This window comes from Rutilus rutilus (genome assembly GCF_951802725.1).
Source record: "Rutilus rutilus genome assembly, chromosome: 4".
Lineage (NCBI taxonomy): Eukaryota > Metazoa > Chordata > Actinopteri > Cypriniformes > Leuciscidae > Rutilus > Rutilus rutilus.
This window is the reverse complement of record NC_140212.1, coordinates 41,468,057-41,493,131: the sequence shown is the minus strand read 5'-3', so window position 1 is coordinate 41,493,131 and position 25,075 is coordinate 41,468,057. Positions and strand designations below refer to the sequence as shown.

Sequence of the window (25,075 nt, the reverse complement as noted above, 5' to 3'; positions counted from 1 at the left end):
CATAAAATGCTAAATGGGGGATATCTATAGGCCTATCTAGCATTAAAAAAAATTGTCAGAACGTCATCTCTCAGTTGCTGAATGTCGCGCAACAACATTGCTACAGCCCTGTTGCATCTTACAATTCTACGTTACAATGTTGCGAGCACGTAGCCAGCGACGTTGCCATAGCAGAAATGCAACGTGCCACAGACGTTGCCACAAACGTAAATGTGTTTGCTGGGTTATCGTACACACTCTCTCTCTCTCTCTCGCTCAATAACTGCATTAATCTGCTAAAAATTCAACGGCCCGTCATCAATTATTCCTTACTTATTGCTGCATTCTCTAATAAAATTAGCGAGTTGAGTGAAGCATGACAGCACCACCTGTGTCTCAATGTTGTAATTGTCACAGATGTATATTTAAACAGCGCACGGGCCACATTAAATTGATAACCAGAATTTGTTGGCGGGCCTAATTGAAAGTCGTGGCAGGCTGTGTTTGGCCCGCGGGATTCATAAGATTTGTTAACAACGTACTGAAGGCACGGTTAACAAATCTGAGAGCGCGGATTAGAAACTCGTGGGAACGGTTTATTAATCCGTGGGCACGATTTGTTAAACCTAGGGAACAGTTTGAGAATTTGTGAGTGGGTAGATGACAAATAAGGGTGAAACAGCATTTTTTAAAACAAAGTTCTAAATTGCTTGAGAATTGTATGAATTTGTAAAGTTCAAATACTGTTGTTTTTGAAACTGTTAGAGGTTAGCAGATTTTTTTTCTCATTATGTAATTTATTAAGCTTTTCTCACAGCTCCAAGCAAAATATGTCCTGCGGTGTGACATGACATTACTATAAAATTCAAATATTGAAATATTATTAATTTCAAATACAAATCAGGTATGTTTCAAGTTTAACAAGTATTCTTAAAGAATGATCATTAAAATTCTGCATATATATTTTTTTTCACAGCTGTTTTTCGATTATATTCTTTGCTTGTGCCATCTTTTACCACTCTCTCCAGTGGAAATATTGTGTAAAATATTGTAAAAAATACTTGAAAATGTTTATTATTTTTTTATATAGTTATATTATGCAAAGTTTTCAAATGCATATAATCATTTAAGCTAGTTAACATAGTAAAAGTCTTTTAATTGTGTTTGAAGTGATGTCACACCACAGAACATCCCGTCACACCACAGGAGGAAATTAAACACTGTATGAACATTTATGGTGAAATTTATTGAATACTTTTGTAACAAACAAGTTCATTTGCATCTCTATTTGAACAGTAATGAAAATGCAACATATCAGTACAATCTTATTACTTAGTGTATGAATTTGAACTAAAAACATAGTGAACAAGACATACTGAATAATTAACATTTTGGAGGCGTCAAATCAGACCCCGTAATAAAGACGATTCATTTTTATTTTTAACTTAAAAGACTAAACAAATATCTTGTTTCTCAGGAGAAAGTCATTAAATCATGCTAAAATAATTAAAAGCATGTTAAAATCATCAATTCAACTCTTTGAACAGTGAACAAGAGAAATTTGACTTCATCCTGTGCTAACCTTTCCCTGTACCTCCTTGTCCTTTCTTTGCTCATGCCTAAAAACTGACCAAAATCACTTTAAAAACAATGATTAGTGACTGTTAACATACACATACAACAAACAAATGAAGACAGATATATATTTAAGTTTAATATATGTATAATATAGGTATATTATGTATAATGAAAACAGATATATATTTATGTTTAAATATATGTATAATATAGGTATATTATATATAATATTTGCAATATTTGTTTAATATATATAGAGACAGAGATATATTTATATTTATGTTTAATATTGCAAACATAACAGACGAGAATCTAGCTAGACATCTGACTTAATTATGTCACACTACAGGACGGGCTGTCACACTACAGGACTCTTTCACCTTTGCAGCCATTTTGAGTCATTGCTATACAAGACTGGCCTTGGGCATTACAGGAACTGAATAAGTTCATTGTTTTAAACCTGAATATGAATCTTTAAAAAAAAAAAATTTTTTTTTTCGAACTAGATCAGTCTAGATCAGTCACACCACAGGACTATCAAAAATGGACACGTTCATGGTCTGACAGAAATGATGAAATATATCAAATTAATAAGAGATTAACACTCATCTTTTAACCTCCTTAGCACATCCAAACATCTGGGGGACTTCCTGGTAGGGGTCTTGACTAAAGGACCCCTATGTTTAGATTTGTTTAACTTTTGCTTGCAATTAATGCAATTAAAGTTTGATAAGTTTAAATGACTAAAATAATGATATATAAAGTATTCTGTTCACAGATGTAAAGTACAATAACTATATATTTCATTAAGTACTCCTCTCATAAATTACATTTTATTGTCAAATATTATGTAAAAAACTGACGCTTGTAGTTGAGTTCATAGAGCAGGGGCTGGTGATAAAAATGTCAACAGTAAGTTGTACTGGAGAATACTGTATAAGCAAATGTATTGCCGTTTACAGGACAAAATACATTTCAAGTGCATTAATACACACAGTATACTGTATATTATAGACTAAACACATTAAAAAAAAATCAAACATGCACTTAAGTGTGTTTAGAAAAATAATGAAAGTGTACTTGCTTTAAGTAAAACTTAATTAGATATTATTACAAAGTGCATTTGTAAAAAGTGCACTTAAGTGTGTTTAGAAATATTGTCATGAAAGTGTACTTTCTTTAAGAAAAACTTAATTAGAGTTTATTACAAAGTGTATTTTTTAAAAAGTGCACTTAAGTGTGTTAAGAAATATTTTCATTAAAGTGTATTCCATTTAAGTACACTTAAGTGTTCTTTAATTTTAATTATATTATGTTATCGGCAAGTGTGCTTTTAAAAAAATATATACTATTATTATTTGAAGCACACAAAAAGAATGCTTTCAATACTATTAAGCACACTTCTTTTTCACAAGGGGCCCATAATTTAATAACTAATGATCTTTGCAAATGAAGTGAATCAATCAAAAATAACTTTAGCTGGACAATAACATTATTCTAGAGGTGCTTTAAAGCCAAAACAATCTTTGTTACTTAAATTTCCTATAATCACTGTAAAGCTGTTTTTTTAATCCTTGATTAGCTAATAGTGAACTACCACATTTGACTAAGCACTATTACTTACTATTTATTTGTTAATCAGAGTTTCTTGTTACTTAATAATAGTCACCAGAGGGATAATATTGCATTTTCTTATATGTTCCTATGTAGTTATTCATTAATGACAGAACAGTATTCTAAAGTGTTACCATTTATCCACTGCTTTTTTGATGGAAACTGATGTATAATTCTGCTCCCCAGTTAACACAAATTGGTCCTAACAAAACCACATCCTATGAGGAGGAGAGGGTAGTCCACCGCTACATCTTCATCAGATATGATAATCACACTACAGATAGTTTTAATTACGAGTTTAACACCCACAAAGGCAACACCTCCTTCATCTTAAGTGAAACCTACGACCGTTCCAGGATACAGCTGCACTGCACCTCTGAGGGTGGAACTCGTTACTGTCCCAACCACGGTAAGTTCCTGCAAACATATCGGTTCTGCACAACACTATGCAGCTAAAATTATGTGCACCCCCGACCATTAACCATACTTTTTTAACCTCCCATTCCATATTTATTTCCCCTTGCTGTTTTAATAAGCTTCACTCTTCTGGGAAGGCTTTTATAGGATTAATTTAATGCCAACAGTATTACAATCACTGATCAAAAAAATAAAACATGTCAAAACGCACAATATATGTAAAAATATATTGTACAAAACTCGGGGGTGGGGGTGGGATGCAAAATTATCAGAATAGCAAACAACATGGTCAGGCATAAAAAAAGCATATATCCAAACTTTAAACACTTTAAAAATTGGATTACACAAAATAAAATAAAAGTCTGATTTTGTGCTCTCTGATATTTTCTGTTAATATTTTCATATTTAACTTTTGCTCGCTATTTATGCACTTAAATGTGTGTTTAATTGACTTAAATAATGATATTTAAAGTATTCTGTTCACAGATGTAAAGTACAATAACTTACTAATACATTAAGTACTCCTCTCATGAATTATATTTTATTGTCAAATATTATATAGAAAACTGACGCTTGCAGTTCATAGAGCAGGGGCTGGTGATAAAAATGTCAACAGTAAGTTGTACTGGAGAATACTGTTTAAGCAAATGCATTGCCGTTTACAGGACAAAATACATTTCAAGTGCATTAATGCACACAGTATACTGTATATTATAGACTAAACACATTTAAAATATTATTTTTAAACATGCATTTAGGTGTGTTTAGAAATGTAATGAAAGTGTACTTTCTTTAAGTAAAACTTAATTAGATATTATTACAAAGTGCATTTTTTAAAAAGTGCGTTTAGAAATATTGTGATGAAAGTGTATTTTCTTTAAGTAAAATTAATTAGATATTATTACAAAATGCATTTTTAAAAAGTGCACAAAAGTGTGTTTAGAAATATTGTCATGAAAGTGTTCTTACTTTAAGTTAAGCTTTATTAGATATAATTACAAAGTGCATTTAAAAAATGCACTTAAAGGGGGGGTGAAACACTCAGTTTCAGTCAATCTCATGTTAATCTTGAGTACCTATAGAGTAGTATCGCATCCTTTCTATCTCCAAAAAGTCTTTAGTTTTGTTATATTTATAAAAGAAAGATAGGCTGTACCGAGTCTTTCCGGAAAAAAACGAGCGTCTGGAGGCGTGCCGTGTGGGCGGAGCTAAAGAATCACGAGCGCTGTTCACTGTTTACTTGCTGTGCTTACGCGCCGATAGCTAACAACACACAGACATTTGAAGAAGCAGTTTTACTCACCGCCTGCGGTTTCGACGCATGGCCTTGAACCTTTATCGTTGGGACTGCTCCATCCTTAAGCATTAGACGATCTGCAAATCCGGCGTTGAACCGGGCCTTGTTTATAAAACAATCATCGTCAAAATGCAGGGATCAAACAAGAACACTTGCACAACTCCGTTGATGCTCTGGAAAAACAAACTCCATCCACTGGTCCCTTAACGCTGGGTTCTTTGGGAATCTGTGCAGGGTTGTCTTGCCCTGGCAACCAAAAGCCCACTTCTTTGGTGATGCTGGGCGTACTGCTTTCGCTCTCTCGCTCTGGTCTACGGGTGCGCGCGCGCCTTCCGGGAGAAGTGCCCTTAGGACCGTATAAGGAAATTCCGCCCCATCTGACGTCACACAGGGCCATGGTCGAAAAAAACTTTCCGAAACTTGTGGCAAACCGGAAGGAGCACTTTTGACACAGAAATACTCCTTCAAATGTACAACTTAAACTTTGAAACTTTGTCCATGTTTAGCATGGGAATCCAACTTTAGCATGGGAATCTTTAACAGTGTAAAAAACTCAGTATGCATGAAATAGCATTTCACCCCCCCTTTAAAGCAACACCAAGGAACTTTTCCTCTGCGGTCGCCCTACAGGTTGGAAGCAGAATTGTCCATTACCGCTGTCGTAAATAATTTAGCCTACCGCATCCTACACGCATGCTCGCTGTTTATCCAGCACTGGCTTTGGAATAAAAAATGTAACGTTTGCCGTAAAGCAAGTCAAATTTGTAGTTTTCTTATGTCTCTTTAGAACTGCAGAAACGCGACCCGATCTGGCAATCTTACATAGTGTGGATATACCAGATAAAGGACCGCAACTGTGGCATAAGTGCCTTTCACCCTGTCATGACTTAAAACACATTTGTAAAAAAAAAAATACTTTATTTGCAAATCTCATTTAAAGGGGTCATGATTTGGATTGTTTTATTATTTTATAATGTTGCCTGGGGTGCCCTTATAATGTTAGTATGATTTTTACATCAAAAATTGTCATAATTTATAAATAAAAGCCATTTTTCCAAGCCTGATTTCAGCCTCAGATTTGAACGCTCCGTTTTAAAGGGCGTGTCTGCTGAGACTGCAGTGCAAACGCCCACTGCTGTGATTGGCTGACATGCTTGCATATGAAATAGCTAGTATTACATGAACTCTCTCGAAAACTTTTACTACGTTTTTACTATTACAGCTATCGAGATTAACAAATCGTGAAAAGTATCGTTTAAAGCATTATATTTAAATCTATTACATCGCATGAAAGGTTGCAGCATGATGAGCTTTGACTGAGCAGATGACAGACAGTCTGTTGATCGCGTGAATAAAGATCTTATCATTGCAACGCAATTTTTGCACTCTCACAAATGCTTACACCAAATCACAATGCAAACACGATGTGAATACACAGTAAGAGCTTCGTTGTGTAGTGTAACAGTGTCATTATTTCATCACGAGTTTGGTAAGTGTCCAGATAAGCTCTCGCGGCTCGCGCTGTGCTGTTTGATTGACAGCTTGGGCGAATGGAAAGGGATCGTTCTTTGGTCGCTTTCTGTATATAATTTAATAACAGTTTAAAAAAGATTATTTTCATAATACTGCGAGAAATTATGTGAAGTTGATCGTTTAGTCACTGATGCATAAACAGTATTGAACGATTTTAAGAGAAAGATATCTGAACTTGAATAATTACACATCAGAAATCACTGATCGCAGATCAGGCATTAGAATACTACGGAGCCCCCCTAGTCCCACTTTGGCAAAAAAAAATTATTATAACTATCTTGTGGCCTCAAGATAGTAACTCGTGGCCTCAAGATAGTAACTCGTGGCCTCAAGATACTAACTCGTGGCCTCAAGATAGTAACTCGTGGCCTCAAGATACTAACTCGTGGCCTCAAGATAGTAACTCGTGGCCTCAAGATAGTAACTCGTGGCCTCAAGATAGTAACTCGTGGCCTCAAGATAGTATATCTCGTGGCCTCAAGATAGTAACTCGTGGCCTCAAGATAGTAACTCGTGGCCTCAAGATACTAACTCGTGGCCACGAGAAAGTAAGTTTTTTCAGGGCGAACGTTCCCTTTAATGTTTCCATGGCGACGCGTCACGCGATACACTGCAGCCACAATAATACTGTATTAGATGTGTCGCTTTTATTTCGCTTTTCCTTTTTTATTCAAAATATTCACAAACTTGCTTACCATGTCATCAACTAGCCCCTGAGAGTACGGCGCCACATTTAGAATGTTCAGTGCTGCCAGATTCAAACTGTGCTTTCGCGCATTGGCTGGCGCTGAGCCAGAGTCGGACGCGTTCAGCGCTGTCATCACAACTAAGCAGTTTTTTCAACTTCATAATGTTTATTTTTGGTTTCAGATATTTAAATACACATAAGCACGAGTAAAACAATACATTTGGAGTTTGTAAAACACACTGATGTCTGTGAAGCAGCAATAACAATCTATTCTAATATAATTTGCCGACATGTGTTATTCATATTAGACAAACATAGTGCAAGACAGGGAACTATAAAGTTTACTCTATTCTTCTCAGTTCACGGGCCACTTTTTTGCATTTATTTCGGGAGAAACTGATGAATTTACGTGCTGTAAATCCGACTGACAGGACAACATTGCAGCGCCCATCTCATGTTATTATAGATCAAGATTATTTATAAAGGTTTTTAAACGAGCCCAGAGTCGGACGCGTTCAGCGCTGTCATCACAACTAAGCAGTTTTTCAACTTCATAATGTTTATTTTTGGTTTCAGATATTTAAATACATAAGCACGAGTAAAACAATACATTTGGAGTTTGTAAAACACACTGATGTCTGTGGAAGCAGCAATAACAATCTATTCAAATATAATTTCCCGACATGTGTTATTCATATTAGACAAACATAGTGCAAGAGTCAAGACAAGGAACTATAAAGTTACTCTATTCTTCTCAGTTCACCGGCCACTTTCTTGCATTTATTTCGGGAGAAACTGATGAATTCACGTGCTGTAAATCCGACGGACAACATTGCAGCGCCCATAACGTTATTATAGATCAAGATTATTTATAAAGGTTTTTAAACAACACACTCACTTACACGTATGTGAGAATCGGAATATCAGATAGGCTAGTTGATGACATGGTAAGCAAGTTTGTGAATATTTTGAATAAAAAAGGAAAAGCGAAATAAAAGCGACACATCTGTCATACAGTATTATTGTGGCTGCAGTGTATCGCGTGACGCGTCGCCATGGAAACATTAACATGGAAACGTTCGCCTTGAAAAAACTCACTTTCTCGTGGCCACGAGTTAGTATCTTGAGGCCACGAGTTACTATCTTGAGGCCACGAGTTAGTATCTTGAGGCCACGAGTTAGTATCTTGAGGCCACGAGTTACTATCTTGAGGCCACGAGATATACTATCTTGAGGCCACGAGTTAGTATCTTGAGGCCACGAGTTAGTATCTTGAGGCCACGAGTTACTATCTTGAGGCCACGAGTTACTATCTTGAGGCCACAAGATAGTTATAATAATTTTTTTTTGCCAAAGTGGGACTAGGGGGGCTCCGTAGAATACACATGGTTACTTACATGTTGCTGGCAGATCCGTCGGGAAATTGTGATTGACTGATTTAATAAAGTTTAACCATGCTGGAATCCGAAGGAAGCTTATGCAGACTGTCTTCTTCCACAAACAGGCACGCACAATATTTAGTAAACAGCATGTTTATTGCTTGGAAGTAGCTCGATCCGGTTTAGCAATCATCATGTCGTCCTATGTCATTTAGCATGTTTGAGCGAATCGGTGGGCGGGGCTAAACAGGCCGTGTTGAAGTAGGCGTTGATCTTCTTTTGTGGAGGCGGTGTTTTATCCTCTTTGACGTCATAGTTCCCCACTTTGAAAAACGTCGTTTGCTGAGCCTGATGTCTATAAAAGCTTATTGGACTAACAAGGTTTTCAGTTCTGAAACTTACAGGATATTATTACAGTATGATGATCTCTTATATGTCAAAAGCTCAAGGAAAATTTGATTTCTCAGTTCATCACCCCTTTAATTTATTTGTGAATTTTATAAAAAAAAAATTAAACTCTTTACATTTATTTGTGGTTATTTGCAGTTATCATTTTGTGTCAACCCGCTATCATCCCGTTTAAATATTTTCCCGTATTTTTAATCTTTCGCAACTGGCGCAAACCAGTTAAGCGGAAATCCCACCCTGCAGCTAATTTCATTGGTTAAACCACTTTAATACATTAATACGCAAATGACAAACGAAATTAAAAGCAGAAGCCCCTCGTGGACGACTACCACACACACATAAAGTAAAATCCATGCCTGGTCCTCCCCTGTGACATTGTTGCATGTGCCAAATTACACAACATAAAAAAAAATTAAACAAAAAACTTTTCATTAAATGTTTAATAAAAGACAAATATGCTTAGTTCCTTGAGTTTTATTTCAATTGTTCTTTGTAAAGAAAAGCCAGTGGTCAAGTGCCTGCAACAAGTGATATTAGACACATGCCTCATGCAACAAATAAAAAGGAAAAGTTGGCTATACACTGGCCACCTGTAGGCCTATGTCTCTCTGTCTGTGCAGACTCTTCTGTAGGCCTTTCTGTAGATGTGGAATCCTGCAACTTATATTGCAGCCATAAAGCATACAAGTATAAATTAAGTAAAGTTATTTATGCACTTGCAGGTAGGCTAGTTCCTCCATATGACAGTTATCTGAGAGGGTTTATTCACTGTCCAGTGCAATGGAGACAAATGGACATTACAAAGTCTTATACTTTCTTTCCTTTGGAAAGTTAGAAAATGTCCACTTACTGCACATATTTCAGCCACCACTTTCTTGGGAACAGATACAAGTGTTGGTGTATTATGTAAAAGTGCACAAAAGAGGAAAACACAATGTCATTACAGTGAACTACACTCGGGAAAAATGTGATCAATAACTCATGGCAAAATATTTTTACATTAACATAAGTTTATCAGTTTTCACTTTCACAAGTCAAAGCAATTCATCATTACTCAAGATTTAACAGCTGAAATGACTATACGGCCTTAATTTAATGCCGAAAACATTATTTTACTGTTGTAACGAAGTTCAATAGTTATGGGAAGAAGGAGGCGGGAACCGGCGAACATTCAATATATTTTAATGACAAAAATAAACCAAATACAAAATGAAAGTAAAAGCCAGCAGCCCCTCACGGACGACTGCTGGCCACACAAAACAGAAACAAAACACAACATAAAATCAGGCCTGTCCTCTCTCGCTCTTCACTGTCGTCGCTCCTCCTTTATGCTTCCGCTCCTCCGTGAGAGATTCGAGACCGGTGTGTCTCGCAGGTGTCGCTCATCAGAGTAATCACGCCACCGGCCTCATGCCGCTCTCTCACGGCCCTCAGCCTCGTCCTGCTCGCCACAACAGTGTAGGCTACTAAGATCTTTTCTTTCTTTTCTCAGCCTTTTTCTTGGTTGCTTTTATAAACAGACATTGCCTTTTATAAAAGAGACTATAACTAAAAATTATAAATGATAAATTATAATTATATATTGTTTTTTAATTTATTAATATTTAATATTAATATTAATATGTATTAATTATTAATTATATATTAATTATAAATTGCGGGTGTGTATTTGTAGCCTCTTACCGCTAAGAGGCGCTAGAATCACAGACATTGCAAAGTGTCAATTTATTCTCCATATTGCGCAATCTGCCGCGGCTCTTTGAGAGCGATTGAAAGCTGGTAGCAAATCAATTCAAATGAAACATTGAACGAATTCATATTCACAATACTGAAATTACTGAAATTAAATTGAATAACTTGAATAATGAAAAAAAAAAATCAACATAAAACATTGCAATAGAAAATATTAGGCCACATCAATGAGGCTTTGTAAGAGCATAAGACATTATTTAACAGTATTCAGACGATAGCTCTGTGGTCAATGCAACAACACGAGCCTCTCGGATCTACAAGCGACCTAAGATCGAATCTCAGTGTAGCCGAAAGTGTTTATGTTTTCCGTTCTTGATGCTTAAATATGTATCTGTTTATTAAAGTCAAGCTTCTTGTTTAATTATCGATTGTACATTACAAATTAAATAAACAATGAAAATGTAAAATAAAAATAAAATTAATTAAGTTTGAAAACCCATCGCACATTTCAAGGTATAAATAAATTGTCGGGTCAGTTTATTTATTTAAAACAGGGTTGCATCGATAGAGTTTATTCCCTTTGCGATGCAAAATAAGAAACACAGATTCTTATTCTTGCAACATGTTACATTTCTATTGTCAAAGAAATTGCAGCAACATAAATTAAGAACAGGCGTTTTTCTTTGCCTCGCTCTCACGCTGGATCTTTTTTTAGTAGCCTAAGTTTCTTTTGTCTTCCTCACTGGGCGTGCCGGGTCTTTCTCGAAATTAAATATTTCATACAGCTGATAATACTGTATATGTCGCTGCGTGTCATCCACACAAATTACGAAAGAAAAAACTGTAACAAATAGCCTTTGTTGCTTCAAAGACACAGCATGCCTTGCTGAATTCACCTTACAATAAAACAAGTGTAGAACAGAGTGCTAAGTTGTAAAAGTGTTTTCTACGCATGCGCGAGTATGGGTTACGGTGATGAAGTTATATGCTTGTAACTTCGGTATCTCCTCTAGTAGAGTTATATGTTGTTAAATGAACCTTTGCCTTGCCGCTCGTCATTCAACATGCTGTCAGAAGTGGTCCTCACGGAATCGTGAATGCAGCGAAGAAAAGAAGATACTCTTCCAACGAACTTTCACACAGTAAGCCACCATCGTTCATCGCACAATAAAACATGGCTGAAGGGTTTCACAGACCTGATCCACTTGTCTTTGATGGCAATATCGCCGAAAATTGGCGTGTGTTTGAGCAGGAATTTGACATATTTATTGCTGCTGCACACTCAGAAAAAGAGCCTCGCACAAAAGCTTTCATACTGCTTAATCTGGCTGGCTCGGAGGCCATTGAGCGCGAACGAACGTTCGTCTATGCACCCGCTGTTTATACGGGTGAGGGAGAAAACCGACGAATGTCTAAAACGCAAGTTTCGCGAACTTTGTAGTCCTCAAACAAACATAACAATGGAAAGACACAAATTTAATTCAAGAAATCAAAGGCCAGGAGAGACAATAGAAGCATATGTAACCGACCTACGAAACAAGGCGCAGAGTTGCAGGTTTGGAGATTTACAAGAAGAACTGATAAGGGATCGACTTGTGTGTGGGATACTCAATGATGGAATGAGAAAACTCCTGCTGCGTGACAATGAGCTAACATTGACAAAAGCCATTGAAACATGTCAAATACATGAACTGACAGACCAGCACACTAAAACACTAGCTGGACCAAAGCATAATTTGGCAAATGTGGACAGTGTTCAACAAACGATAAAAAGAAAACCGTTTCGTACTCCCAAACAGAAATCAGACAAGTTTGCCCCACAACAAATTAATAATTGCAGCAATTGTGGAAGCAACCATGAGGCAAAACGGGAGAAATGTCCTGCATATGGCCAGCAGTGTCACAGGTGCAACAAATGGAACCACTTCCAAAAATGCTGCAAATCTATGAAAGTTCATCGTACACGGAATCTAAAAAAGACTGTGAATCAAATTGATGTTGCCAGAGTTTCAAACAGCAGCGAAGACTCATTCTTTATAGACGGAGTTTCCTTAAATCACCAGAAGGTGGCAGAAATTGACACAAAACAGTCAAAGAAAACCGCAATATCTTGCACAGTCCAAACCAATGGAAAGCCTCTCGAACTAAAGATCGACACAGGAGCCTCATGCAACATCATGTCTATGCAGACATTTGCACAGGTAAAGCAAGAAGAGAATCTTCAGTTATCAAGCCATGTGAAGCTTGTTGTGTATGGTGGAGAGGAGATCCAGACTGCGGGTTCAACTGTGTTATCATGCAACCTGAGTGACCAGAACTATTCTCTACAGTTCTACGTGGTGAAAAAAAATGTACAGCCATTGCTTGGGCTATATGACTGTCTTCGGATGGGCCTCATTTCCCTCAATAACGCAGTACACCAGGTCAGTCTAAAAGAGAACTCAAGTTCCCTTTCGAAAGCTACAATCGATGCTGCGCTGCTCAGCGCATTGGGAACGTCTTTAATCGTGACCAGCTGTGAATATTGTGTATAACACGTCAATGAAATTGACCTGGAGGCAATATAGCCTCGGTCGGTGACGTCATCGGCGCGCCCCCGCGACACGAGGCTATAAGTAGATGAGCCACAGGTGCATCGTCAGGTCTTTTGTCTTCAGACCATTACTGTGCATGTGTGAATGTCAAAACTCTCTCTCTACCTTTTATCTGCTACAGATCTTTGCTAGGAGTTAGTTTATTCAGGCAGTGTGCAGAACATTTCTAATTTCTCAAGCCTTTTCTCTCTCGCACATCAAAGAGTTTAAAAAGAGGAGAAATGAGCCAACAAAACAATAAGTGTTGTGTTCCTCCATGCTCCCATTCCATGTCAGAACTGGATACACACACTTACTGCTTGCTTTGTTTGGGAAAGAACATGCTGCCCTTGCATTTGAGCATGGTGATTGCGAGCACTGTGGAATGTTTACAGTTAAGTGCTTTGCGTTCGCTTTGCTTATTTCAAGGGGTAGCGCCCATAAAGATTGTGGGGCTCGCGTGCGATCTGGCTGAGAAGCGAGAGACGTTGGTTCCCTATCGCTCGCTCTCTCTCCAGATCGCGATGTCCTTTTGCCTGACTACCGAAGCGTGCCTCGGCGCTTCTTCGGCTCGGGCAGAGGACATTGAATCTCGTGGGTTTGTCGCCTCCGAGCGTTTCTCCCGTGATGATAAAAGGAGATCGCTCGTGGCGGTCGCTTGTGCAGTGACCAGATTGATCTGATCACAACAAAAAGAGTCACATAAAACACAGTCTATAAATAAATAAAGATTGTAAATATTTATGTCTTGTGTCCTCGACATCGAGCCATTCTACTATCGCGGGTGCGAGGGCACGCGATTATATGATATTGCCTCAGTTTGGAGAGACGCTCGCGGGCTATCTCTCCCCTGGGATCATATTATCAGATGCATTTTCAGCGGTTAGGCTGGTACTGCGTTGTACACCATGGCCGTGTGAAAAGCATACCAGGTTGATCTTATGAAAGATTTAAACACAGCCTCTCATCCAGACCGTGTTTGCTTGTCTGATTGGGATGTGTTTATTGCTGAGGAACTGATATTTATATTTATATATAATATTTATATAGCCTAATATAATATAATTATATATACATATATGTATGTATTATATATAATATATTATATTGTCTGGCTGTTTTCCGGACACATTTAATTCTGAAGAATTAAAGCTGCCTCTGAACACATCTCTCGTTATGTTAAAACGTTTGAGAGGTTCTGGTGGTGACTTGAGTGATGGTCGGATTACAGCTAGACTGCCCTCCTTGAGGATCTCCATGACGTTAACTCGGTTATGGGAAAACCTTATTCTTCGTGCATCTTTGTGCCCTTGACGTATTAAGACTATCATGGGTGCGGGGCTGTGTGGTTATACGATGATGAGCCAGTCTGAAGAGACATTTTCTTCTCTTCTTTTTGCTCATCATCATTTTAGGAGGGTTCAAAAGCAGAGTGTAACGAGTTGCGCTCCCCCTCGTGAAAACTGGGGACCGGCTCGTTGTACTCAGCAGCTGCATAATAGACCTAAGACAAAATCCTGAGGGTTGTTTTGTCCCAGGTCTGTGGGGGTGTGCCCCTACGGGACGAGACATGTAAATCAAACAGCTCCTACCTGACACCCTCACGAAACCACTGTACTTCCTCGCCACCTCTGGTGATTCGGGGAGCAGTCAGGCTATTACAGCAGATACTTCCTGGTCCCCAAAAAGGATGGGGGGTTGCGTCCAATCTTCGATCTTCAAGGCTTAAACCGTACAGTTAAAGCACTCAAGTTCAAGATGTTAACGGTAAGACGATCGTGTCGTAAATTCAACATCACGTTTGATTTGTCACGATCGATCTGAAGGACGTATATTTTCATATAGAATATTGCCACAACACAGGAGGTTCCCAAGTTTGCTTTTGGGGCAAAGCTTACCAATTTGGGTCCTTCCATTCGACCTAGCCATGTTATCTCTAGGGGGCTGAGGTCAACGCCAAGGGCGTTCTCTCTCCCACCCTGAGGGTAACATGTTTGGGGTTAAATGAGACTCTGTCACCATCGGGCATAATTGTCTCCCGCTCGTGTCAGGACCAGTTTTAACATCCTAAGCAACATCTAGCTAGGTCAGGACATTACATGGGTATCATGGCAGCTGCGTCCACAATGATTCTTCTGGGCCTTTTGCGCATGAGACCATTTTAGTTGTGGCTCAAAACGGGGGATTTCAACCTACAATCCCCAAGGGCAAATAAAGGCAAGAACACTCGCTGAGTGCTTCGTGTCCTTTCTAAAATCCATGTTTATGGTGAGTCACGCGCTGAACGCTTCGTGCACTTTCTAAAATCCATGTTTATGGTAAGGGTTACGCGCTGCGGCTTCGTTCCCTTTCTATGTGGTTCAGACCCCGGTTCCTTGCTTTGGGTCCCACTTTAGGTGCGTCTCGCTGTCGCAGAATGCTAACGGCAGACGTCTCCCTGATGGGCTGGGGAGCGGTCTTAAGTGGTCGTCCAGCTCAAGGGGAATGGGAGGGTCATCAGCTCAATTGGCACATCAACTGCCTCAAGCTGATGACTGTATTTCTGGCCCTGAAATACTTTCTCCCTCAGTTGAGAGACCGTCATGTCCTAGTGCAGCACAGCGGCAGTCTCTTACATAAATTACCAGGGAGGTTTGTGCTCACGCAATCTGAACAGAATAGCGAGGCAGATCTTTCTCTGGGCCCAGGAAAAGTTCCTGTCACTCAGGGCAGTGTACATTTCAGGGCACCTGAATGTGGGAGCGGATTTACTGTTCAGACAGAAACTACCGATAGGGGAATGGAAACTCCACCCAGAAGTAGTCAAACAGATTTGGACCAGATTTTACGAAGTGGTGTTGGACCTCTTCGCCTCTTATCAGAAAGCGCAATGTCCCCTCTACTTCTCTCTGAATCACCCAGCCCCTGGGTCTGGATGCGATGGCGCACACATGGCCCAGAATGTGCCTGTATGCGTTTCCTCCAGTTTCTCTGCTCCCAGGAGTTCTAGCCAGAGTTTGGTTCTCCGAGATAATATCTCTCCTCAACGGCTCGCCATGGACGATTCCGGAGAGGAGGGACTTTCTGTTTCAGACGGAGGCCGCGATATTCCATCCCAGGCCCAACCTCTGGAACCTTCATGTTTGGCCCCTGATGGGTACCAACTGAGGGACACTGGGCTTTCGCCTGCCGTTATTGAGACCATTCTAAGTGCTAGGGATTCCTCCACTAGAAAGAGTTATGTCAACAAATGGAGTGTCTTTGAAAGGTGTTGTACATAATGCAGTTCCGGTCAACTGCCAGATTGCTTCAGTTCTGGATTTTCTGCAGGAAAAATTAACTACAGGCACATGCCCCGCCACTCTCAAGGTTTATTTGGCCGCTCTTTTGGCTTGCCATGCCTTGGTTTACGGGGTGCCACTCGGGAGACATCCTCTGCTCGCTTGTTTCATTCGTGGGGCCAGACGACTGAGGCCTCCCGTAAAAACCAATATCCCATCATGGGACATAGCAGTAGTCCTAGAAGGGTCTGGTTGAGACACCTTTTGAAACTCTAGAATCAGCGTCTGAAAACTTCTGACTCTAAAGATGTTTTTTCTTATGGCAATAACTTCTTTGAAAGAATTGGGGATATGCAGGCTCTGTCGATTTTGCCACCCTGCTTAGACTTTGCCCCAGGAATGGTGAAAGTGATTTTGCATCCTCATCCTGATTACCTGTCTAAGGTGCCTTTTTCGGCTATACATCCTGTCACGCTTGAGGCCTTCTCCTCTCGGCCTTTCACGACGCCGGAACAGGAGAGATCTCATAGACTATGTCCAGTCCGTGCTCTTCAGGCCTACGTCCACCGCACTAGCTAGTAGCGTAAGTCAAGGCGACTTTTCGTCTGTTATGGGGGCCGCAACCGATGGCTGCCGCCACTAAGCAGACCATGTCACATTGGGTCAGGGATGCTATTGCTCTTGTCTATGAGGCGCGCGGTCAAGCTTCGCCAATGGCTTTAAGGGCTCACTCCACCAGAGGGGTCGCCTCCTCTGCTGCCTTGGCAAGAGGTGCCCCTTGCAGTTTATTTGTGATGCGGCAGGATGGTCCTCTCCGCACACATTCATAAGATTTTAAAGTTTGGATGTTCATGCCACTCCGGGCTCTCATGTCCTTGAGTCGACATCGCAAGCTAATGTCTAGACCTTCTTACGTTCTTGTGAAACACACCTGCACAACCGTGGGAGTCCAGACATGTTCAAGCACGGCGGCGTGGGTATTCTCGTTCCCAATGCGCTGAGCAGCGCAGCATCGATTGTAGCTTTCGAAAGGGAACGTCTCCGGTTACTTGACTGTAACCTTGTTCCCTGAGAAAGCGGAACGAGATGCTGCGCTACTTTGCCGTGCTGAAGATGTCCCAGGACTGCTCTTCAGACAAAATATCCTGACGATGCACCTGTGGCTCATCTACTTATAGCCTCGTGTCGCGGGGGCGCGCCGATGACGTCACCGACCGAGGCTATATTGCCTCCGGGTCAATTTCATTGACGTGTTATACACAATATTCACAGCTGGTCACGATTAAAGACGTTCCCAATGCGCTGAGCAGCGCAGCATCTCGTTCCGCTTTCTCAGGGAACAAGGTTACAGTCAAGTAACCGGAGACGTTTTGCGCAGGAGATTAACACAGAATATGCAGATCTTTTCCTAGATGAAGTAGGGAGGCTTCCTGTAACATACTGCATGAAACTTGACAAAGAAGCTCAACCTGTCGTCCGTCCAGCACGAAGAATTCCTGCAGCAATGCAACACAAGGTAAAAGCAGAGTTGGAAAGAATGGTCGCTATCGGCGTTATCACTCCTATATCTGAGCCAACCGATTGGGTGTCATCTATGGTGGCCACTCACAACTCACTCGACTGTGTATAGACCCTAGGGACCTGAACAAATTTCTAAAACGTCCACATCACCCTATGCGCACAGTGGAAGAAGTGGCAGTGCAGATGCCAAACTCCACTGTATTCTCGGTACTAGATGCCAAAAGCTCATTCTGGCAGATTTCACTGGATCATAAGTCTTCCCTACTGACTACTTTCAGTACGACATTTGGAAGATTTAGATTTCTTCGGATGCCCTTTGGCATTAATTCAGCCAGCAAGGTCTTTCAGCGTGCTATGGAACAGATCTTCGCTGGCTACCCGTGCGCAGTCATAGTTGATGACATCATTGTGGGGGGCAACGGCGAGCAGGAACACGATGTAAATTTGAAGAAAGTGTTAGGCCGTGCTCGTGAAGTGAACTTGAGACTGAATCCTCAAAAGTGCAAATTCCGCTTAACTGAGGTGAGCTATGTTGGACACATTTTCACAAGTAAGGGACTACAACCTGACCCTGCTAAAACAAAAGCAATCACAGAAATGCTGCCACCAGACAATGTTACCACACTGCAGCGCTTCCTGGGTATGATCAACTATTTAGGAAAATTCATACCAAACCTCAGTGAGCTGTCTGCACCCCTGCGTGAGATGACCTGTAAAAACACAGAGTGGTGCTGGTTTAAACAGCATCAGGATTCTTTCGAAGATCTGAAGCACAGGATTTCCAGTCCACCTACCTTGAAATACTATGACGTCCAGAAACCCGTCACACTCACCTGTGATGCTTCCCATTTTGGACACGGAGCTGCGTGTCTTCAAGAAGATGCACCTGTCGCGTACGCTTCTCGCACTCTGACGCAAACAGAAGTGCGTTACACGCAGATTGAAAAAGAGCTTCTGTGGTATTCGCGTGCACCAAATTCAGTGACTACATATATGGTAAACAAATTCACATTGAAACGGACCATCAGCCATTGGTAACCATCCTTAACAAGCCTATCCACACAGCTCCAGCAAGGCTGCAACGCATGATGCTAAGATTGCAGAAATACAACTTCACAATCACATACAAGAAAGGAAAACACATGTTCCTTGCCGACACATTGTCACGTTCCCCCAGAGACTCACCAGACGAACACACTGATGACAGAGCTGACTTCGAGGTCATGTCAATTCAACACATCTCGTCTACCAGACTGAAAGAGCTTCAAACTCACACAGCACAAGATCCGACCCTTCAACGGCTCTGCAGTATTATCAAGTCAGGCTGGCCCTCTAGCCAATCAAAGCTGCCAGCAGAAATTCATGAGTATTTTCCATTCAGGGATGAGCTCACAGTCGATGAAGATGTGCTCATGAAGGGGTCGAGAACAGTTGTTCCAGAATCACTGCGCAGCGAGTATATCACCATAATTCACAGAGGTCACCCAGGCCTTGATGCAACCAAACGCAGGGCACGAGGCATTGTGTTCTGGCCTTCTCTAACCAAAGACATTGAAAAGGAGGTACTGTCGTGCTCTGTCTGTAACAGTATGAGGCCCCATCAACAAAAAGAGCCTCTTCACTTACACGACATCCCTGAACTTCCGTGGTCAAGTGTGGCTACAGATATCTTTGAGTGGAATGGTCAACACTATCTCGTACTAGTTGACTCCTATTCAGGATGGTTCGAAATTGATCTGCTTCGGGACCTGTCCTCCAGTACAGTGATTACAAAACTCAAAAAGCACTTTGCAGTTCATGGGAGTCTGCACAAAGTCTTTTCAGACAATGGTACCCAATTTTCAAGCCAACGGTTCAAAGAATTTGCTGCTGCCTGGGATTTTAAACACACTACCAGTAGCCCTGAGTATCCACAAGCTAATGGGCTAGCCGAGAGGGCAGTGTGGAGTGCAAAACATCTAATGGAGAAATCCAAAAGGGATGGCTCGGATGTGTTTCAAAACTTGCTCAACCTCAGAAATATTCCACGTGACGGGACACTGGGTTCGCCAGCAGAGAGATTAATGTCGAGGCAGACGCGCACAACTCTGCCAATCAGCAAGTCCATTCTGGTGCCAGCCTCAAAGGACAACGTTGCTGTCAAGACTCAACTCTCAAAGAAGAGACACTGTCAAAAGAGATACTACGACAAGTCCAGCAGAGCTCTCCGGCCACTCATACAAGGTGAGATTGTGAGACTTGCAACTTCTAAAGGCCATGACAGAATCGGACTTGTCAAACAGTTCTGTGATGAACCAAGGTCATATCTTGTAGAGACTGAAGGAAAAGAATACAGACGAAACCGAAAACATATCCTTCCTGTCGCGGAGCCACAACCACAACGGTTCGAGCACAGCGATGTGACATTTCCCTTTGTCCAGACCCCCTCTGTTGAATCTAAGCACAAATACTCCACTCCAAGTGAAGTCAAAGAACAATGCACCCCACAAGGAGCCGAGAAGAAGCCACTGAATGAACATTCAACAAGAATTCTTTCCACAGTTCCATATGTGACCAGAGCAGGTCGCCTTTGCAAACCAAACCCTAAATATATGGAATGAAGGAAAAAAAGACAGCGGAAACAGTTCGGTTATTTAGTAATAAAATGTTCAATTTGTAAATGTTGACATTACTTTGTTAAAAAAAAAGAAAAAAAAAGAGGTTAAGTGTAAAAAGATTTTTTACTCTCAGCTTAATTAATCTGTTAAATGTGTTGCTTATAAAGATAAAAGGCTTTGAGTTAACTTACAATGTAATGAACTTTGTAGGGAACTTTTCATTAAGGAATATCTGTCACAATTAAAGAAGGAGAATGTAGAACAGAGTGCTCTGTAGCTTTAAATCCAACAGGCTAAGTTGTAAAAGTGTTTTCTACGCATGCGCGAGTATGGGTTATGGTGATGAAGTTATATGCTTGTATGTTGAATTTCGGTATCTCCTCTAGTAAAGTTATATGTTGTTAAACAAACCTTTGCCTTGCCGCTCGTCATTCAACAACGAGGTTGGTCGCGAATTAAAGAGCTCTGTATCTGCTCAATTGAAATTGTGTGAGGAAAACCTGTAAGTACAATCAATAAAACTACAATATTTATCATTTAATAATATAGGGCCTACATATGGACTTTTGGAGACTTTGAGATTTATCCTTAAAATAATTTTGCCTTTTCCTGCTCATCAGGCTATCCGACACTCTCCATATGAAAGACGGAACATTAACACCTCTTGTCCTGCACCCCCACGATAAAGCAACTGCATTCTCCAAACCCCCCACAGGCTATCTGAGTTTGCAAAACAAAACAAAGAGTTTGTAATTCACACTTAAATCACACTTAAAACGCTACTTCAGTTTGGGCCAGCTTTTTCCAAGCAAAACTAAATACAATCTTCAAACGCATGTTCATTTGTTGTCATGAACAAAATGTTCAACTCAATATTAAATTTTGAATCCTTACAACCAGGGTGCAATTTTTAAATAAAGGTTTTTATTTATTTATTATTATTCAAATAAATCTCGAACCACAGTGCTTCGTGCTGCTGTTAAACTAAATAAATTTATAGAACAATTATGAACTTAAATGAAACAATATCGCAACATTGAAAAATACATTTATTTGATCTGTTTTTACAATTTAATTCAGGGCGATTTAGCCTACATTTAATTAGAGCGAGATTTTCACCCTGTCCTTGTCCTTTCCTCATTGAGAAGAGCTCACATGATAGCTAAACATGTTTGAGTAGATCCTACCTCTCGGTTTCATATGAAGCCGAAACTCGGATCTCTACCACAGAGGATAGTTGCGATAATCACAGTGCCCAAATAACAGCTATGCAAAAGATAGTGGATATGCTACAGTTGAAGGTTGACGACCTGGAGAACCGTGGTCGTTGGAAGAATTAAAAAATTGTCAATTTCCCCAACATGACATCATGACTTTGCGCAAACATACACGCCACTTTCAAGTCAAGTGGCGTGTTATCTATATGCATTTTGAGCTATCCGCGTGTATGTCCACGCGTCATCTTCCGCGTGTATGTCTACGCCGTTAAATGTCAAAGTGATTCCGCGTGTATGTCTACGCCGTTAAATGTCCGGGCGAAACGAAGCAAAATGTATATATCTACATCTGGGGAGCGATATTTTTTTACTAGGATGGTAGGGGAAGACTCATAAATGGTATTAACCCCAGTGACGGGTAGGTTTAGGGACGGGGTTGGGGTAAGTCATATATATTTATATAGAGAGTAATGTAACGTTAAGTCAACGGTGTTGATAAACACGCTGAAAAGCGATTATGCGTGTTGATAGCACGCCAAAAATGGAAATACGAATTGGCGTGTCATACATACGCCATTTCATGAGATCAGTCTGATTTCCCGGAAAAGGCGGAGGGTTCCGCTCCACTTGCGGACTTTCTCCAAACGTCCATTCCTACTCTAGTTGGCCTACCTGCTGACTTTCCTTCTCTGGAGATTGAACTTGCTCATCGCACTCTGGTCCCTAGCCAGGACGCGAACAAGCCGCCAAGAAGTATCCTAGTGCGATTTCTCTGATACTCTCAGAAAGAAGCGGTTCTCAGGGCAGCTTTGAAGAAGCGTGACATCCTCTACAATGGATCCAAATTAAGGTTTTACTCCGACCTTTCGGCGGAGGTCCTGCGCAAACGTTGTGAGTTTGATTCAGTGGGGAAATTGATGGCCCATTGTAACATGTATCACGGCTTCGATTACCTGGCGTGGCTCCGCTGTCTTCACAACGGGCAAATTCGTCTTTTTGATACTCCTGAATCAGCCGCCGCCTTCTTGGAAACTCTTACTTGAGATATTTTACTCTCGTTTGTTTGGGAGGAATACAGGAATGCTGTCTTGATTTAGTGAGTCCCTGACATTACCTTTTACTTTCTTTTGACTAATTGAAGAGCACCTATCATGGAATTTTGAAATTTACCTTTCATGTAGTGTATAACATAGATCTAAGTGAACAAAAACGAATCATTTTTATGAATCGTTAGAAGACCGAATCTTTTTCTCTGACTGTATGATGTATTAGTGTCAAGTTATTTGAGTAGGATACGCCCACTTATTGCGCTCCAAGACGCCAGTGAAAACATCAGGCGACGAGATGCTTTGTTCTAAAGTGCGACTCAAAAGCCAAGTTTTTCATCTGCCAAAGGAGGAGCATTTGAAGACTATGTGGCTACAGTTCATATATAAAACTATACCACAGAAGTATAGTCCGAGCCTTGTGCTTTGTTCGAGCCATTTTGAAGAGGATTGCTTAACCAACCTAACGTTACATGCATTCAAACTTGGATTAGCGAGCGGCTGATATTGAAGGAAGGTTCAGTTCCAAGTGTATTTGCATCAGCTTCCTCCACCGTATCACAACCTGTAAGTGTTATTAATAATTGTTGCTTTTATGTTTTATGTAGCATGCAATAATAATTATTTTGTTTGTTGTGTAGGCTAAGCAAGACTTTAGCTTCTAGGTCTTCAATGACAGTTGTATTGAGATATGTGAAGTGTTTATTCTTTAAGACAACTCCGAAAACAACGACAGAGTAATACCTCGTAGTACTGCATTTTGTTTTTTGTCAGATTGCTTTTACAATATGAACTGCGTTTGAGTTTGTTGATCATTCGCATCTCCAGACGTTTCCCCTTCATATTCAGGCTCGAATTGATAGGGTAAAATTGATGCCATGTTTGCTCATACACTTTATACGCGTTTATACTTGTTAAACCGAAAACCATTAATGGTGATGGGCGTTCCGTTTTCCGAAAATATCTGCACACTGCACAGACTCTATACCAATGGTCATCGGACCAATTACCGCAGATTAGGCGTGATGCGTGATGTAAAGGCGGGGTTTTGAAAAGTGATTCACTAAACGAATCATTTGAGAATCGCGGTCAAAACAGGTAAAAAATAAATGCATATTATAAGAAAACTAAAGTGTTTTTTGTCATTGCATGCATGCAAAACTGTTGTTGGGGACTTCTAAAACAATATTAGGAACATTTTAAATGCCATGATAGGTGCTCTTTAACAGAGCTAACCTTATTGAAGAGGTACATACGGTGAGGTTTGATTTAATTTGAAATATAGCTCCCCGTTTAAAATATAGCTCTCATTTTATTCCCAAGTCACTCTATTTTCTCCGTTGGGTTCTTATGTTTTTATTCATCTCTTGGTTTGGCCGTTGTCTCTGGCGCCCGAACTGTTATGGTGGTCTTTAAATTAAGTTTGGATTTGTATCTGATTATTATGTTCGTTGACTTCATTCTGGGGGTTGTTACTCTGTCATTTGGGGACAGAGTCGGGGCGGGCGTGCGCTGCAAGCTGTTTCTCGATGTTTTATTTGTCTGTTGTAAGTCAACTCTCTGCCGTTTTATTATGCCAAGAATTTTCGTTTTATCTATGCGATTAATTCGCAACCTGCATGGCTGGTTCACTTAAACTTATCACTTGGAACGTTCAAGGGATTGGACATGTAATTAAAGGGAAAAAAATTTAACTCATTTGAAAAAACAAAAACCCGACATAGTACTGCTTCAGGAAACAAAACTATCCGACACTGAACATTCAAACCTGGGGAAAGGCTGGTGGGTCAAGTTTATTTTTCCTCTTACTCGCAGAACAAAAGAGGGGTAACTATTCTTATTAATAAAAATCTACCTTTTATTTTAGAACATAAGGAATCAGATCCTGAAGGGAGATTTATTATGATCACAGGTTCAATCCTCAATCACCATATAACTATTCTCAATGTTTATGCTCCAAATGTAGACTCCCCTAACTTTATATCTCAGATGATCTTATTGTTCACTTACCATTGTAAAGGTTTCCTATGTGGAGACTTTAATTGTATAATGAACGCTTCCCTATATTAATCTTCATCTGCAAATATATCAAACCCTAAATCATCTAAGTTGCTCAACAATTTAAATTCAGATTCTGGCTTAATAGACGTATGGCGTCAATTAAATCCTAATGTGAAAGATTATACATTTTATTCTCACCCTCACAATTCATATTCTAGGCTTGGCTATTTTTTTCTTCCTAAACAATTTTTGCATGTGTAGTAAGTGGCTCAATT

General features: G+C 40.2%; 1 protein-coding gene across 1 annotated transcript in view; it reads left to right on the top strand.

The window, feature by feature from the left end:
* The window catches only part of LOC311289085 (uncharacterized protein), a gene marked incomplete at its 3' end in the record, with an annotated part of 76,482 nt that overhangs the window by 21,136 nt on the left and 30,271 nt on the right, over window positions 1-25,075 (top strand). Inside the window, exon 3 of the mRNA XM_084406843.1 lies at window positions 3,358-3,580. Coding sequence (XP_084262969.1) covers window positions 3,358-3,580 — 223 coding nt within the window. The remainder of the gene's footprint in view (window positions 1-3,357; window positions 3,581-25,075) is intronic.